This window comes from Sphaeramia orbicularis, chromosome 1, assembly GCF_902148855.1.
Source record: "Sphaeramia orbicularis chromosome 1, fSphaOr1.1, whole genome shotgun sequence".
NCBI classification, from domain to species: domain Eukaryota; kingdom Metazoa; phylum Chordata; class Actinopteri; order Kurtiformes; family Apogonidae; genus Sphaeramia; species Sphaeramia orbicularis.
The window spans coordinates 24,410,608-24,424,499 of record NC_043957.1 but is presented as its reverse complement, the minus strand read 5'-3'; the positions used below and the strand labels follow the sequence as shown (position 1 = coordinate 24,424,499).

General features: G+C 37.2%; 1 protein-coding gene across 2 annotated transcripts; it reads right to left on the bottom strand.

The window, feature by feature from the left end:
• Positions 1-722: 722 nt before the first annotated feature.
• Positions 723-13,052, bottom strand: fam161a (FAM161 centrosomal protein A). 2 transcript variants are annotated; one of them, XM_030142829.1, is made up of 7 exons: positions 12,757-13,052; positions 10,060-10,328; positions 6,338-7,549; positions 5,900-6,067; positions 4,341-4,440; positions 2,809-2,948; positions 723-1,641 (listed from the first exon to the last, which is right to left on the bottom strand). In XM_030142829.1, the coding sequence occupies exons 1-7, from the start codon at positions 12,910-12,912 to the stop codon at positions 1,392-1,394; spliced, it is 2,295 nt and encodes a 764-aa protein (XP_029998689.1). In that variant the 5' UTR covers positions 12,913-13,052; the 3' UTR covers positions 723-1,391. The 2 variants fall into 2 exon arrangements, with proteins under 2 accessions (XP_029998689.1, XP_029998699.1); XM_030142839.1 differs by lacking the exon at positions 12,757-13,052 and adding an exon at positions 12,116-12,153.
• Between the last annotated feature and the right edge of the window lie 840 nt (positions 13,053-13,892).

Here is a 13,892-nt window from a genome sequence, read left to right as displayed (position 1 = left end):
CCCATTTACTTATAATGGCCAAAATTTCAAATGTCTATGAAAACATCGGTTTTGTTTCAATTTACTTCAAACTTGGCACATATATAGAGGCTATTGATATGCTGACATCAGCACAGGCATAGATATAATGACATCAGCTGGATCGATGCCAAAATAAGCTACAACACATGCAAGGGGCAGGATTTGTTGTGCCTGGCACCATTTGTTTTAGACTGTTTTTCTTGTTGTTTGCATTCAATAGCAGATTACACTTGTCTTATTAACAACTCATCCATCATCTGTGGAACTCTCTGAGCTCCCCTTAACTGTATGTAATGAGATATACAGATTAAGATTGATAATTTGTGAGTAAGACTTGATACTTGTGTCCCAGACAAAGTAATAATGATCAAATCAAGAAGAGACCACATGCGATGATGCAAGTGTGAAGCAGCAGTTGAACTGTCTGTTTTATCATTAATGACTGAGTATTACAATTTGTTTTGCCTGTCTCTCTCCTGATTTGTGCCTCTCTTATGCCATTTTCTATTTATTTGACAGCCCAACTATGTTTTAATTAAATTTCAAATAATTAAATGTGTCAGACTGAACGTTTGTTATCTGTTTGTTCCTTACTCCTTGGCGAAATATAATAAATAAAATTGGAAATATTCTAGTCATTCTAGCTCTGTGTTTACCATGAATAGAACCGTGAAAATAAAAAATAAAAAAAAAAGACTTGCAACTTTTGATATATGGTTTATTAGTGATGACACAATCACTATCAGTCAGTGACTAAAATGAATATTTAATATAAGTAGGTAACAAATATTTATCAAGTGTTTTGAGTTTTTATGTCTTCTAATTTCCACAAACACATTCCATCTGATATTCACATCATACTTTGATATAATTTGGATCAATTATACTGTAGATACATAGATATTTGGTTGCAGCTTCTCATGTGAGGATTTTATTCCTCTTCTTCACGTCTGACTATTTGTTTAAATAAAAACAAAAAAGACACATCAATGTGACATCAATATTGTCAGTAATACAAACTGACCCTGCAAAAATATGATTTGTTTATTAGTTTAAGTCCTTCAAAAGTATAAAATGCTTATAATGGTTCTTTAATGTACCTCTGAAACACATGGGAAAAAAAACAAAACAAAAACTGATGCAGATTCAGATGCAGATTTGCCCATCTAAGAACAAAATAATCTACTGATAAATTACTTTTTCCAGTCATGCAGTCCTGTCATGTCATGCAGTGTTTCGTATTGATATGTACAGTGAATTACAGACATTCAGCTGAACATTTATTCCACATAATCATAAAAAATTCAACATATTTACAGTCCAACATTGAAACGTTCCAGCAAAATGAAGCTTCCTCCTAAGAGATGACATTATTCTTCTGTTTCCTGCTGCCTTGAGTCACCTTCATGTTCACTTTCACCAGAGTAGTTCTCATGATCATCTGAGTAGTGGTAACTGTCATCTGAATCATGATGATTATCGTCATGGTCATCCTCATCTGAGCGCCGACTGCTGGCGTCCTCATGCCTCTCGTCTGGATCTGCTTCCACACCATCATCATCCAGGAAGACTTTCCTGATGTGAACTGGTTTATATCCCATATCTGCTTCATCTTGGTCACTACAAGACGACAGAGTACAATGAGCACAGCATGAGACATTAATTTCACTCATGGTTTGGCTTGAACCTGAAACCCATTGAGGATCTTTGTGAGGTGCTGGAGAAGACTTTTCACAGTGGTCTGACCCTCCAATCACCAATACAAGTGTTTGGCAAAAAAAAAAAAAAAAGCAATAATCAGAATCAGAATACATTATAAATCCCAGGATGAAATTATTGTGTGTTATTGTGTTTATACTTTTATTGTGATATTGACTAAGCATGTATGGCATAAATGATGCAACAGCAAATGTGTGCTTTAATCACAGCTACAGGTGGTCCAACAAAATATCATGTGATTTCTTGGTCAGACAGACTACACTGAAATGCAAAATTGAGTTTGAAATGTTTTTAGCCAAAATGTACTGTATCTACCTTTGTGATTCAACTGTAAACTCAATTATCTTCCTTGGGTAAGAGGTTATTCAGTGCCATAAAACTTCATACATGTCAAAATGGTGGACTGCAGGCAAGTCTATTAAACCATTATTGCAGGTTACTCACAAGAAAGAAATGAAAATATAAAACATGATACAAAAATTATTTACTCCTACCTGAGTAAAAAATGATCTAACATAATGGTGCATTTGTTTAATGTGCCACATTTTAAAACATCTTAACCAGTTGCTACGAAAAAACACACAGAATCATAGACTTTTATGATTGTTTATCTTGTCATACTTGTTCTGTTGGATGCCTCAGCAGACTCATTCATTCATTCATTTTCTGAACCCACTTTATCCTCACTAGGGTCACAGGGGTCGCTTGGAGCCTATCCCAGCTACTTATGGGCGAAGGCGGGGTACACCCTGAACATGTTGCCAGTTCATCGCTGACATATAGAGACAAACAATCACTCTCACATTCACACCTATGGGCAATTTAGATTAACCGATTAACCTATCAGTGCATGTCTTTGGATGGTGGGAGGAAGCCGGAGTACACAGAGAGAACCCATGCAGACATGGGGAGAACATGCAAACTCCACACAGAAAGGTCCCACCCCCATCGACTGGTGCTGGAATTGAACCCAGGACCTTCTTGCTGTGAGGCCCGAGTGCTATCTATATGCACGCCCCCTCAGTAGACTGAAGTGTGAGATTTACCCTACAGTTCTATCAGATTTACCTTTGTTTGCTGTCACTGGAAGGTGAGGCTTTGCGTGCTGATGCTGATTTTCCGGCTTTGCTGGTGATGAACTCCTCTGTCACAGCACATCCATGCAGAGCATCAGTGTATCGTTTCTCTGCTGCCTGTTTGGCGTTCTTCTGCAAATTCAACAATAAGAACATTTTAGTTTTATTCTGTTAACAGGCGTATTTGACTTTTAATTTAAACACATAACTTTTGGTTCCATGAAGTCATGATGCACTATTCCTCATTTATTGACACTTTATATTTTTGCACACTTATTTATGTATATTTGTATTACTTATCATATTGATCATATTTGTCTAGTACATATTGTACTGATTGCTGTTCTAATTGTGTTTTAATAGAGTTTTTTTTTTGGTAATTATCTTTTTATTATTTTTTACAGGCAGCCTTATCTTATCAGCATTTTACATCATGTATATAACTTCTATATAAGTAAAGAAAAACAAACAAAAAACAAAAACATACTCATACAGGGGAGCAATGACAGAAATAGCAAAAATATACACAGTAACCTAAAATAGAGTAAATGGGAAATAGCAAGTAAAGTTCCCATTCCATTCTTTCCTTCCAGAAACCCTTTTCCCCTGCATAAGATTAACACCGAACATTTAAAGTGTGTAGCATGAACCAAGGGTTTACATGGGTCTATATGCACATTACTCTTATCAAGTAAACTCAGCTCTGAATAGTGTTACAAAATCAGCCCAGTTTTTTCCAATAATTTGTGAATTTGTCTGAATCATGTCTGACAGAGAAAGTCAACTCCTCCATCCTATAGATGTCACCTATAACTTCTATCCAGTCCTCCATTTTTGGTGAATCCTTTTTTAGTCACTTCCTAGTGATGGCTTTTTTACCTGCCACCGACAATATTCTGAACAGATATTTATCCCATGAATTTGTTATCCCCTGGTTCTCTTTTCCAAAGTATATGGATTCAAATGTGAATGGATTCAAATGTGGATTGGACTTTGAAAATTTTCATTAATAGAGTGTTTTAATATGTATATTTGGTGTATGTATGTATTTAGAGCTTTACATGTATACATACTGTATTTTTTGGTAGTATTAATAATTCCTTTCCTGTTCTTTTTATTATACTTGCACGGAGCAACTCTAACACAACAATTTCCCCTGGGATTAATAAAGTATTCTAATTCTGATTAAAATTATAGCTTTGGCAGCTAATCAACCATAAATACATTTGTTAATTGCAGCTACAATTATTATCAACTAACTATTAGTATGAGCTTAAAAAAAAACAGCAAAAAAGACAATCAAATCCTCCATTCATTTCTAACAGTATTTGAGTATAATGGGATAGTTATTTCATCCAGACTGTAGTAACTAAAGGGCACATTATCTGCTATATTTACATTATGTTTGTTTTATGGAAGTTATTTAGAATCTGTTTCGTATGTTTAAGGATGAGTGACAGTGGATTTATCAGTGATCAAAAGGAAATGTGTAATGCCTAATGCACCACTCAGATCCATGTTCACCTGTGCAACCTGCTCCAGCAGCAGTGGTCTCCCTTTCACTCTCTGCTTCATCTCTTTTATCTCCTGCCGGTACTCCTTTCTGCGCTGAATGTCCTGTTTCCTAAAAAAAAAAGATCAGTCATTCAGAAATAAGTCCCATAATTTTGTGAATTATATGACCTTTTATTGTTATGAATGAGCAATCATTTTATGAGTACTAACATTTTTAGTAGATTTCAGAAATTTTTATGTTGTCCTACATTTTTTGCCAACGTTCATGTAACTTAGAAGATCATTTAACAAGATTGATATTCAACAAATCAAGAATCTAAGAGGTCTACAGCTCAATGTACAGCTCTGTCAACTGGACATATGACCTCACAAACAAAAAACCTCTAGTGTTTAAATAGATAGAGAGCAATCAATCAATAGAGTACAGTCAACTCAAAGGACATGTTCTGGTATCCTGTTTTCCCCATTTTGGATTTATTTTAAAAAAAAAATAGGTGTGTCTGGCTCAGTAAAATGCATAATTATGTCTAGAAAATCATTTTGGACTATGCTCAGTGATGCATGACTCAGTTGCTGAAGCAAAACAGCAATATCAAGCATCTCCAAAATTGATCCCTTTTAGCGTGATAATGTCTGTAATACTAAGTCTGTGACTCTTGTTTTAATAGTGACATGATTTACTCAACTGGAAAGGAGTTCCATTAAAGCAACAAATACTTATGATCATAATAACAAACATTTGTAAATATGACATGTTTAGGTGATCAGTTGGGATGTTACATTCACTTCTGCATGTAATGTATAATTTTTTAAACTTTCTTAGTGTGCCTTAAAATTTAACATCTTGTCCTCCTCTTAAATTCTAAAGCTTGATATATTTTATGTATAAAGATAGTGTGTTTAACATATTTCAAGCTATTGAATCTCAAGATCCAAAAGAATTTACAATGGTGAGCAAGAATGTTGTTTTAGATTTTAAAAGTCAAACCTAATGATTTTGCTGTATTTTCCAACATGATATTCAAATGAGTTCAGGTCAAAGGTCATGTTTGGTCATTATATGGCTCTGGATATGTATTAAAAGCACTATTTAAATTTTATATGCATAAATGATATATAGGTTGATAAAACTGCATAAGAGCTTTGATATGATTTTTCGGAAATACTGCTGGTGCAAGGTAATGGCAAACGGGGGTGAGATCAGCTGCCGCTGTAGCAGCATCTGGAGGTTTAGATAGTTGTAGAATATCAATATATGACATCATAAGATGGATCCTTCTTGGAATCAAAAATTCAACTATTTCCGAGTAAGTCTATGAAAGTGGGTCAGGTCACTGGGACGTGTGCTTCATGAAAAACTTCATGGATTAAAGAGTTTGGCACTACAAGATGAAGACCACCTCAGTTTCTGGTCTGTATTTGAGGGCTGCCTTTTGTTTGTTTGTGTCATCTCGACCCTGGATGGATGGATGGACGGATGGATGGATGGACGGACGGACAGATGGCTGGCTTATGATTGACTCTCGGTTTTTATTTGAGGAAATATGGTACAGTATCAATATTCTTACCTAAATTCTTTGAGTTTTGTGTGGTTTGTCTCTGCCAAAGCCAGGTGGGGGTCATTGGCCTGGGCTCGTTTCAGCACCACACCCTGCAGCTTCTTCTCCCTATGCTTCTGTCTCTCCTTCCACTGCTCCTCCTCCTCCTCTGTCTTCCTCCTCTGCTCGAGCACCTTTCTACTCAGAGAGACAATGTGATCACAGATAGAGGAAGGACTGGAGGGAAGAACTTTGGCAGGATGAGGGCAGTCGAGGGTATGAGTACAGAACCACACTTGTCTGAGGTGTATACACTGTTTTGGAGTTGGTGTAGGGTTGTGAGGACTCTAGGGGTATTTGGGGAAGACAAGCTGGAGGTGACTAAGTCTAAACAGTACGTTTCATTTCAGAGGCTGTCTATAGACCATCTAAAAAGGGGTGGAGGTCATTGCAGTCCTAAAGTGATACCTCACAGCCTCATGGCGCTTTTTAGTGGCGTCAGTGGTTTTGGCCGGAAGGAGTTCCAGGCTGCCAGAGAGTGACGAACACAGACTTGAATTTGGGGTCCGAACTGGCTCTGGACCGATGTATGGCCAGCGCCGTGCACGTGGGCTGCTCTGCTCCTTCTCAATATCAGCCAGGATCCGTTCACGGTGAGAAGGGATATGTGATGTCTTTAGGTTGAAGGGCTCACACGCTGTTGTTGGTTTCACCTCCTTTCGTTTCTCCAGATGCTTCTTGAAACGTCTGTAACTGGCATCAAAATCAGGCACCTCCTTGTTTATCTGTGGCCTGTGGGAGAAATCACTGTTCCCTCCATCTTTGGTCTTCTTGCGGTCGCTGAGTCGCCGTGCGAGCATGCTGGGAGGCATTGAAGAACTGAGAAGCATCTCCTGTGCTCTCATCTGTATCTTGATGGACCGATACAGCTGCTCCTCCTTCATATGTTCCCCAGATGCCGCTGCGTACACAGACTTGGGCACAGATTTGGCTTTAAATGGCTTGACTTTCTCCTGCTCTGAGGACCGGTCCTGTTGCTGTTTCTGCTCCTTCTTCAATCGCTCCCTCTCCAGGAAGCTGAACGGTTTCGGGACAGTTTGAGGGTGATATGCTTCACGGTCGCGCATGGTTTTCCGTCGCTCCTCATTCCGCTCCTGCAGCTCTTCATAAAGTGGGAGATGGACATGTGCTGGTACAGGACTCGCCCTAAACTTCCTCTGGCATTCTGTGAGCTCCTCTAACTGCCGTCGCAGCTCTGCATTCTCCATTTCAATCTCTGAACGTGTCTTTATCCCGTGCTTCCTTTTCTCTGCTTCACGTAGCGTCATCTGGAAGGGTTTGGGAATAGTGATCCTGTGTTTCCACGGCTCCTGGTCACAGTCTTTATGGCCATGCCTCTTGTTGGACCTTCCCTTTCCTGGCCTTGTCTGGTCCCCAGGCAGGCTGTGTAATGAAGAGGACGACATATGACGGCCGTGAGGGGACAACTTGAAATCCAGCCACATGTTCTTGATGTGTTCTTTGGGAGAGAAAAGCAGGCCTTTCTCTACATAACTACTGGCAGCATCAGCATCCTCATCGGATGAGTCTGACTGTCCAGAGCCAATCCTGAGCTCTACAGCAGAGTGGGCCTTCCTCAGATGCCGTGAGGCTGCTGGGCTGCTATGTGCCCACTGCAGTCTGAAAGCAAACAAAATAAAGTATTACACAGCCTGTAATACTTTTAATAATAAGACAAGATTTGACTTTAATTCTGAAATTATTAAATGTCACAGTGAACAGCAGGAAAATACAACAAGCAGTGCAAAGAAGAGAGGGAGAAAAACATACAAGAGTGAAATATGAAATATAAAGAGAAAAAAGAAATCTGGTATTTATATAAACATTTATGTAAATTTAGATTTAAATATTATTTACATATTTACTATATGATTGCACACACACATGGTGTGATATAAAGGGGGGGGCTGTTATACAGTCTGAAATATAGTTATAGTATGTTGGTTTTCGTTCACAATGTTGGTTTTCGTGAACATACAAATCCACTATTTTTACAATCTAAAACTTTAAAACTCATTGACCTTGTGGAATTCAAAACTATTCAAATAATGTATAAAGCAAAGAATAACTTACTGCTGAGCAATATTCAAGCAATGTTTTGTGAAAGAGAGGGAGGCTATGATTTAAGGGGAAAGTTAAATTTAAAGATTCATAAAGTACGCACTACGTTAAAAAGTTTCTGTATCACCATCTGTGGAGTAAAATTGTGGAACAAATTGTGTGTTGAGATAAAACAAGTATCAAACATAATTCAGTTTAAAAAAAGATAGAAAAAAAGATTCTTGAGAAGTACAGTATTTAATAATGACAATGAGGCCTGTTTGTTTATGGATGATGTTGTACTGATAAATATGCTGTAATTAGTGAAGAAAATGGTTGAATTGTTGAGTCTGTTTGTAAGACTGTACTGCCATGATCATATTGTTGTGTATAATTCAATTATTGCATTATGTATTTGTTGTGGTTTGATGCTAAAATTAGGAAAATAGTATTGTTTGATTCCTGTATCAAGTTAGTGATAAAGGTGTAAAAGCACTGAGGGGTAGGATTAAATAAGTTTATGCTTCTTCCTACTCCTTTTCGACCATGCGAAATTCAGACTTGTATATGCTAGAAGATAGATTCTGTCCATTTAAATGTTTTATTTTATTTTATTTTGTTTTGCTTTATTTTGTTTCTTTACATGTTCTAAATAAATAAATAAATAAGTATATAAATAGTCTGAATATGTTACTCACTATGTAATACATGCATATGACAGCAGTGTAAATACAAATTCTGAATACCAGAAACTCAGAGAAGACTAAATTAAAGTTATTTGTTTTGCCAAAGAATCTCAAATCACCATACTTTATGTTACTTTTATGTTTGTACTCCACTATTTCTCAGGAGTCTTTTCAGAGATAGTTAGCTGTTTAGAGAAACATGGTTCTCACAGGACAGCAATGCTTAATGTATTAAGATCCTATGGAACATAATGCATTGCTGCCGACTGAGTGACAAACAGGTTATCAAGTCCTTCATATAAGCTCAACCCAAATATGTGCAGCAGTTAAATATTACATGTATATGAATGTAATAATATGAATTCTAAAACACCATATATAATAGTATAATACTAATTATATAGGTACAGTTTTGAATGCAGAACATTTGCTTTTGGTGTTTGATTTTGTGTGTTTCAATAAACATATTTAATGCCCATTTTGTAACTTTGGAAACTTTTTTGGAAATTTTTTCTTTAATTGGGCATAAGGCGAAATGGAAATACCTTTTTTTCTGAGTCTGACATAACCAACATGTGACTGATCAGCCAACACACACTGAATGGTAAAACAGCTACTGTGATGTTAGAATTTTTACTCAATCCAAACACTTCTTCAACTGCAAAGAATAGGCTAGTGTTTTTTCATTATTTCATCATTGTTATTTTGAAGGAACATATTTAGTAGACATCTACTGCATTTAGGTCTGTTAAAACTGGATATACGTGAGTATGAAAGTATCTAAAAAACTATGAGCGAGGTCAAATAATACTAGTGTGTTATTTAGCTGTTATGTTATGAAAATAAGCTCTGTAGATCAGGGGTCACCAATCCTGGCCCTCTAGGGATACTATCCTGCATGTTTTAGATGTATCCCTCTCCCAGCACACCTGACGATCATTATCAGGCTTCTGCAGAGCCTGATGATAGGCCTATCATTTGAATCAGGTGGGTTGGAAGAGGGATACATCTAAAACATGCGGGTTAGTAGCCCTCGAGGACCAGGGTTGGTGACCCCTTCTCTAGATAGATAGATAGATAGATAGATAGATAGATCCCGCAGTGGGGAATTGTGGCAGAGGGAATAAATGAGTTTGTGCATCTATTTGCTCTCCTCTGAGGCACATAGTATCGTCTCCCTGATGGCATAGTGGTGACTCTATCTTTGAGGACATGGCCTGGTTGATCTAGGATCCTCCTGGCTTTCTGCAGCATCTGCTTCTTCCATAAAGAGTTCAGGTCTTATTTTTTTCTTGTCATGGATTCAATTGGTTCGTTTCTGTGTCTTTCTTAAACTGCTTATATTTAAATGACACAGAAGAACCACAGAATAAACTACATTACTCACACTTGAACACCACTCACCTCTGCCTGGCCTCAAGATTCGTCATGTCCGACGGCTCCACGGTCTTGAGTTCCAGCTTACGGCGGTACATGCTCTCCAGCTCAGCCATGGTGCGGAGGTGGGCTTTCTTCAGCTCCTCTAGCTTACTGTAGTACTCCTCATTGGAAAAGAAGATTTCACTGAGATTGAACCGATCTCTTGATGCTGGGAGGTCATTAATCTTGACGGGGGAACCCTTTCCCAGATACTCCTCATCACAGAAATCTGATCCTGAGTCCTCGTACTCCAGCTGAAGAGGTCACATGAAAATTAGCTTTGAACTAAGGCAAAAAAAGCAAACACATACAGTATAATCCAGTTAATTCAGAACCAGATAGATATTTAAAGGACCATATGAATATTGCCAAAGGTTTTATCTCATCATTTCTCCTGTTCATTACAGACATAAACTATCAGGACTGGCAGGACTTGGCGAAAATTGTGGCCAGTGGCTAATATTACTAATATTAGGCATGTAAAGAGGAAACTGCTCCAAATTATTCTCATTATATCACACTTTAGCAATCCACTATTGGTGTTTCTCCACCGAAAAATCATAGTGAATAAACAAAAAACAAAAAATAAGAAAATATAGCCGGAGGCCACAGTTTCTACTTGTAAATCCACCATAATCTGCTTCTATAGGGTAAAAAAGTATGATTGAGACAGATTACTACTGAATGAATCCATATATTTCTAAATATTGCACATTTTATTTTACATACACCAAATCAATGACAAAAATAAGAAACTATTAATATTGAAAAGTACAGTATCAAAAGAAATGAAGGGCCTTGAGATGCAGGAGTAAGGCGTATGTAATCTTCTGAAGTCAGATGTATTTGTTTTTCAGCTGTCAGACGATATGTGTTTAACCACCGTGCTGGGTCGAGTAACTCTGCTCAGCGGCACTTGGGCTGCTACAGGTCTAAGCCTATTATCCTGATGTAACAAGGACATATGGTGGAGTACAGCAGGCAGCTTAGCATGAAAGCTCAACTGACACATACCTTGCATCAGATGTCTGCTGGTTCCACCAATCATGTTATCATGATAACCTGATGGGGGTGAGGTTACAGAAGAAGACCTGCTACAGCACCATGTATAAGAGACCCTTTACTGTATTTGGGCTAAAATTAGCTGTTGAGATTATGATCTAAATGGAACGTCTGGTGATCTAGTCAAGACAGAAATCCAAGAATAGTCAGGCCAACAAGTTCTACAGGTTAAATCCCTTCTGGCACACACAGACTGACCTGAAACTGTCAATGGCTTCATAGGTGGACAACATCAGAATCTGTACCTGATTCACTCAACAAAATGATTAATATAAGGTAGAGCTGGAGGTAGACAACTGTACACAACCTGAATCACAGAGTGTAAAGAAGAAATACATCCATAAAGTCAAATAAATTAAACATGGTTTCTGATTTGTGAAAATGCAAAAAGGGAGATTTCATTGCCTTTTTTTTCATTTGTCCAGGCCCAACTCTAAAACTATTAGAATCTGATCAGTTAAATACAGACTTAAAAACTCTTTGCAAACAAATTTTTCATTCTTATACTGTGAAAATTTCATGTGGAAAAAAAAAAAGGGAGATTTCAGTTCTGTTTTCTTCTTATCTAGACCAAATAGACCAATCAGAATTTTTCCAGTGAGGCTAGAGACCAACACTACTGATTGAAGAATAAAGTGAAACTTATTATTTGTGAAAATATAAAAAGGAAGAATTTAATGTTACAGACAATCCCTCATACCCACTCTCAGCAGGCTCTATGATACCTCAGTTTAATGACTGATGATTGCTTGTTTGAATATATTTTTTATTCACTTACAAGGTTTCTTCGTTTTCTTAAAATGATGGAAAAATGAAATTCCCCCTTAACTAAAAAATTAAATTCATCTTTATGTGTTTTTCAGTTATTTCCCCACATAAGACCAGCAGCTATATTTATAAAAATAAAAAAAAAGGTGCTATTTTTGTTCCACCTAAACATTTAACCGGATTCAAATCTAATATCATTGGTTAAACTCACAGGTTTTCCCTGGATCATCTCTGGACCTGCTGCTGTGGTCCTGCGTCTCTCCTGCCTCCATCGTCATCACTCATTTATCCATATAGTTGTGATAGAGTTTATTATATATTTACATAGACAGTAGAGGTTTCTATTATTGGTACCAACAGCTGCAGTAGTAGTATATCCACTGTTACTACTTGTATTTGGAGTAGTAGTATTAACAGCTATGGACAATTGTTCTAGTTATTGGTTGTTGTACTAGCTACAGTACTTCTAGTCTTTAACAGTTGTAGTTCAGTTTGCTGTGCATCCATGTGTCTCCTCCCTACATAACCCTTCCTCTCTCCTCCCATCTCTTTATCTCTCTCTTCTCTTCCTTTAACCCTCTCTCTTTAACCCCAACTGGTCTAGGCAGATGACCATCCTCTAGGAGTCAGTGTCTGCTCCAGGTTTCTGCTTGTTAAAAGAAAGTTTTTCCTCACCACTGTCCCCAAGTATTTGCTCCTGGAGGATTCTGTTGGGTTTCTGTAAATTGGCTTAAGAGTCTAGTTTAGACCAGCTCTATATGTAAAGTGTCACGGGATAATTTTTGTTATGATGTGGCACTATATAAATTTAATTTGATTGAAATTTCATTGATTGATTTTCAGTGTGTTCACCTCCTTCTCGTAGTGCCGGTTGTCCACATGACCCGTAGCCGTGTAAGGCAGCACTCTCTCCCGCTCGTACGAAGCTAACGGCGCTTTGGTGTGCGGGTCCACCGGCGTTTTCAGACACGACGTGACCAAAACATTCGTCCTGTGCGCATTCTCCATGAATATGAGGCAGTTATTGCACAGTTTTAAATGACAAAAGGAGTCAGATAAGCTAGTTAGCGATAGTTCTGCAGCGTGAGAAGTCCACAGTCAGTCGCTTACCAAGCAGCAGGTGCGTTCCTTAGCAACGGAGTGGAGCGTGCTTGGGACGGAAGTGACGTTTGTGACAGAAAGTTATATTAAAAATTAAAAGCATAGCATTCTCTTCAAAATAAGATAGAATTTCAAGCTTTTTTTTATTCTAAGTTTTAGATAATAAACGCATTTTTAAAAAATAAAAACGGGTTGTTTTAAAATTGAATATATGCAGGTATATTTTGGAGAAAGAACGGTACTGTGGTACTTTAGTAAAGTTCTTATGACCAATTTGCATTCATTCTCTGTATTAAGATACAGTCTAGATATATGGTGTTTGGAAATATATATCTTATCCTCATGATTCACATATCATTCTAATGATCTACTTAGACAAAACTTTCAATGTATGTGTAGAACTTAAAGAAATTATATGATATCTTCAGGACTTTAGACAGATTGTTCATTCATATGAGACAAGTACCATCACTCAGTCTGTTAACAAGACTGATAACTACAGAGAGATAATAATAATTATAATGACAGTATTTATAGCTTCATTATGTCCAATGATTCCTCTGTTCAGACTTATGCAGCAGACTTGAAATAGCAATGTACAAATACTGAGTAGAGCAGAAACACAACAGAAATTATGTTTAAGCCACAAACACAATGCATTTAAGTAACAGTATACAAAGATTATATGTTTCTTTACCACATGCTTTTTGCAGTTTAAAGCTGCAATTTCCCTCTGGGATGAATAAAGTATCTATCTATCTATCTATCTATCTATCTATCTATCTATCTATCTATCTATCTATCTATCTATCTATCTATCTATCTATCTATCTATCTATCTATCTATCTATCTATCTATTGATATTGTATATTGTGTAAAAAAAATC

Excerpts from the sequence above, each read along its gene's own strand:
- fam161a (XM_030142829.1), bottom strand. The coding sequence starts at position 12,912 with ATGGAGAATGCGCACAGGACGAATGTTTTGGTCACGTCGTGTCTGAAA. Across the intron at positions 10,329-12,756 it reads ACCGGCACTACGAGAAGGAG|CTGGAGTACGAGGACTCAGG; the intron begins GTGAACACACTG and ends TGACCTCTTCAG. Across the intron at positions 4,441-5,899 it reads ACAAAACTCAAAGAATTTAG|GAAACAGGACATTCAGCGCA; the intron begins GTAAGAATATTG and ends TTTTTTTTTTAG.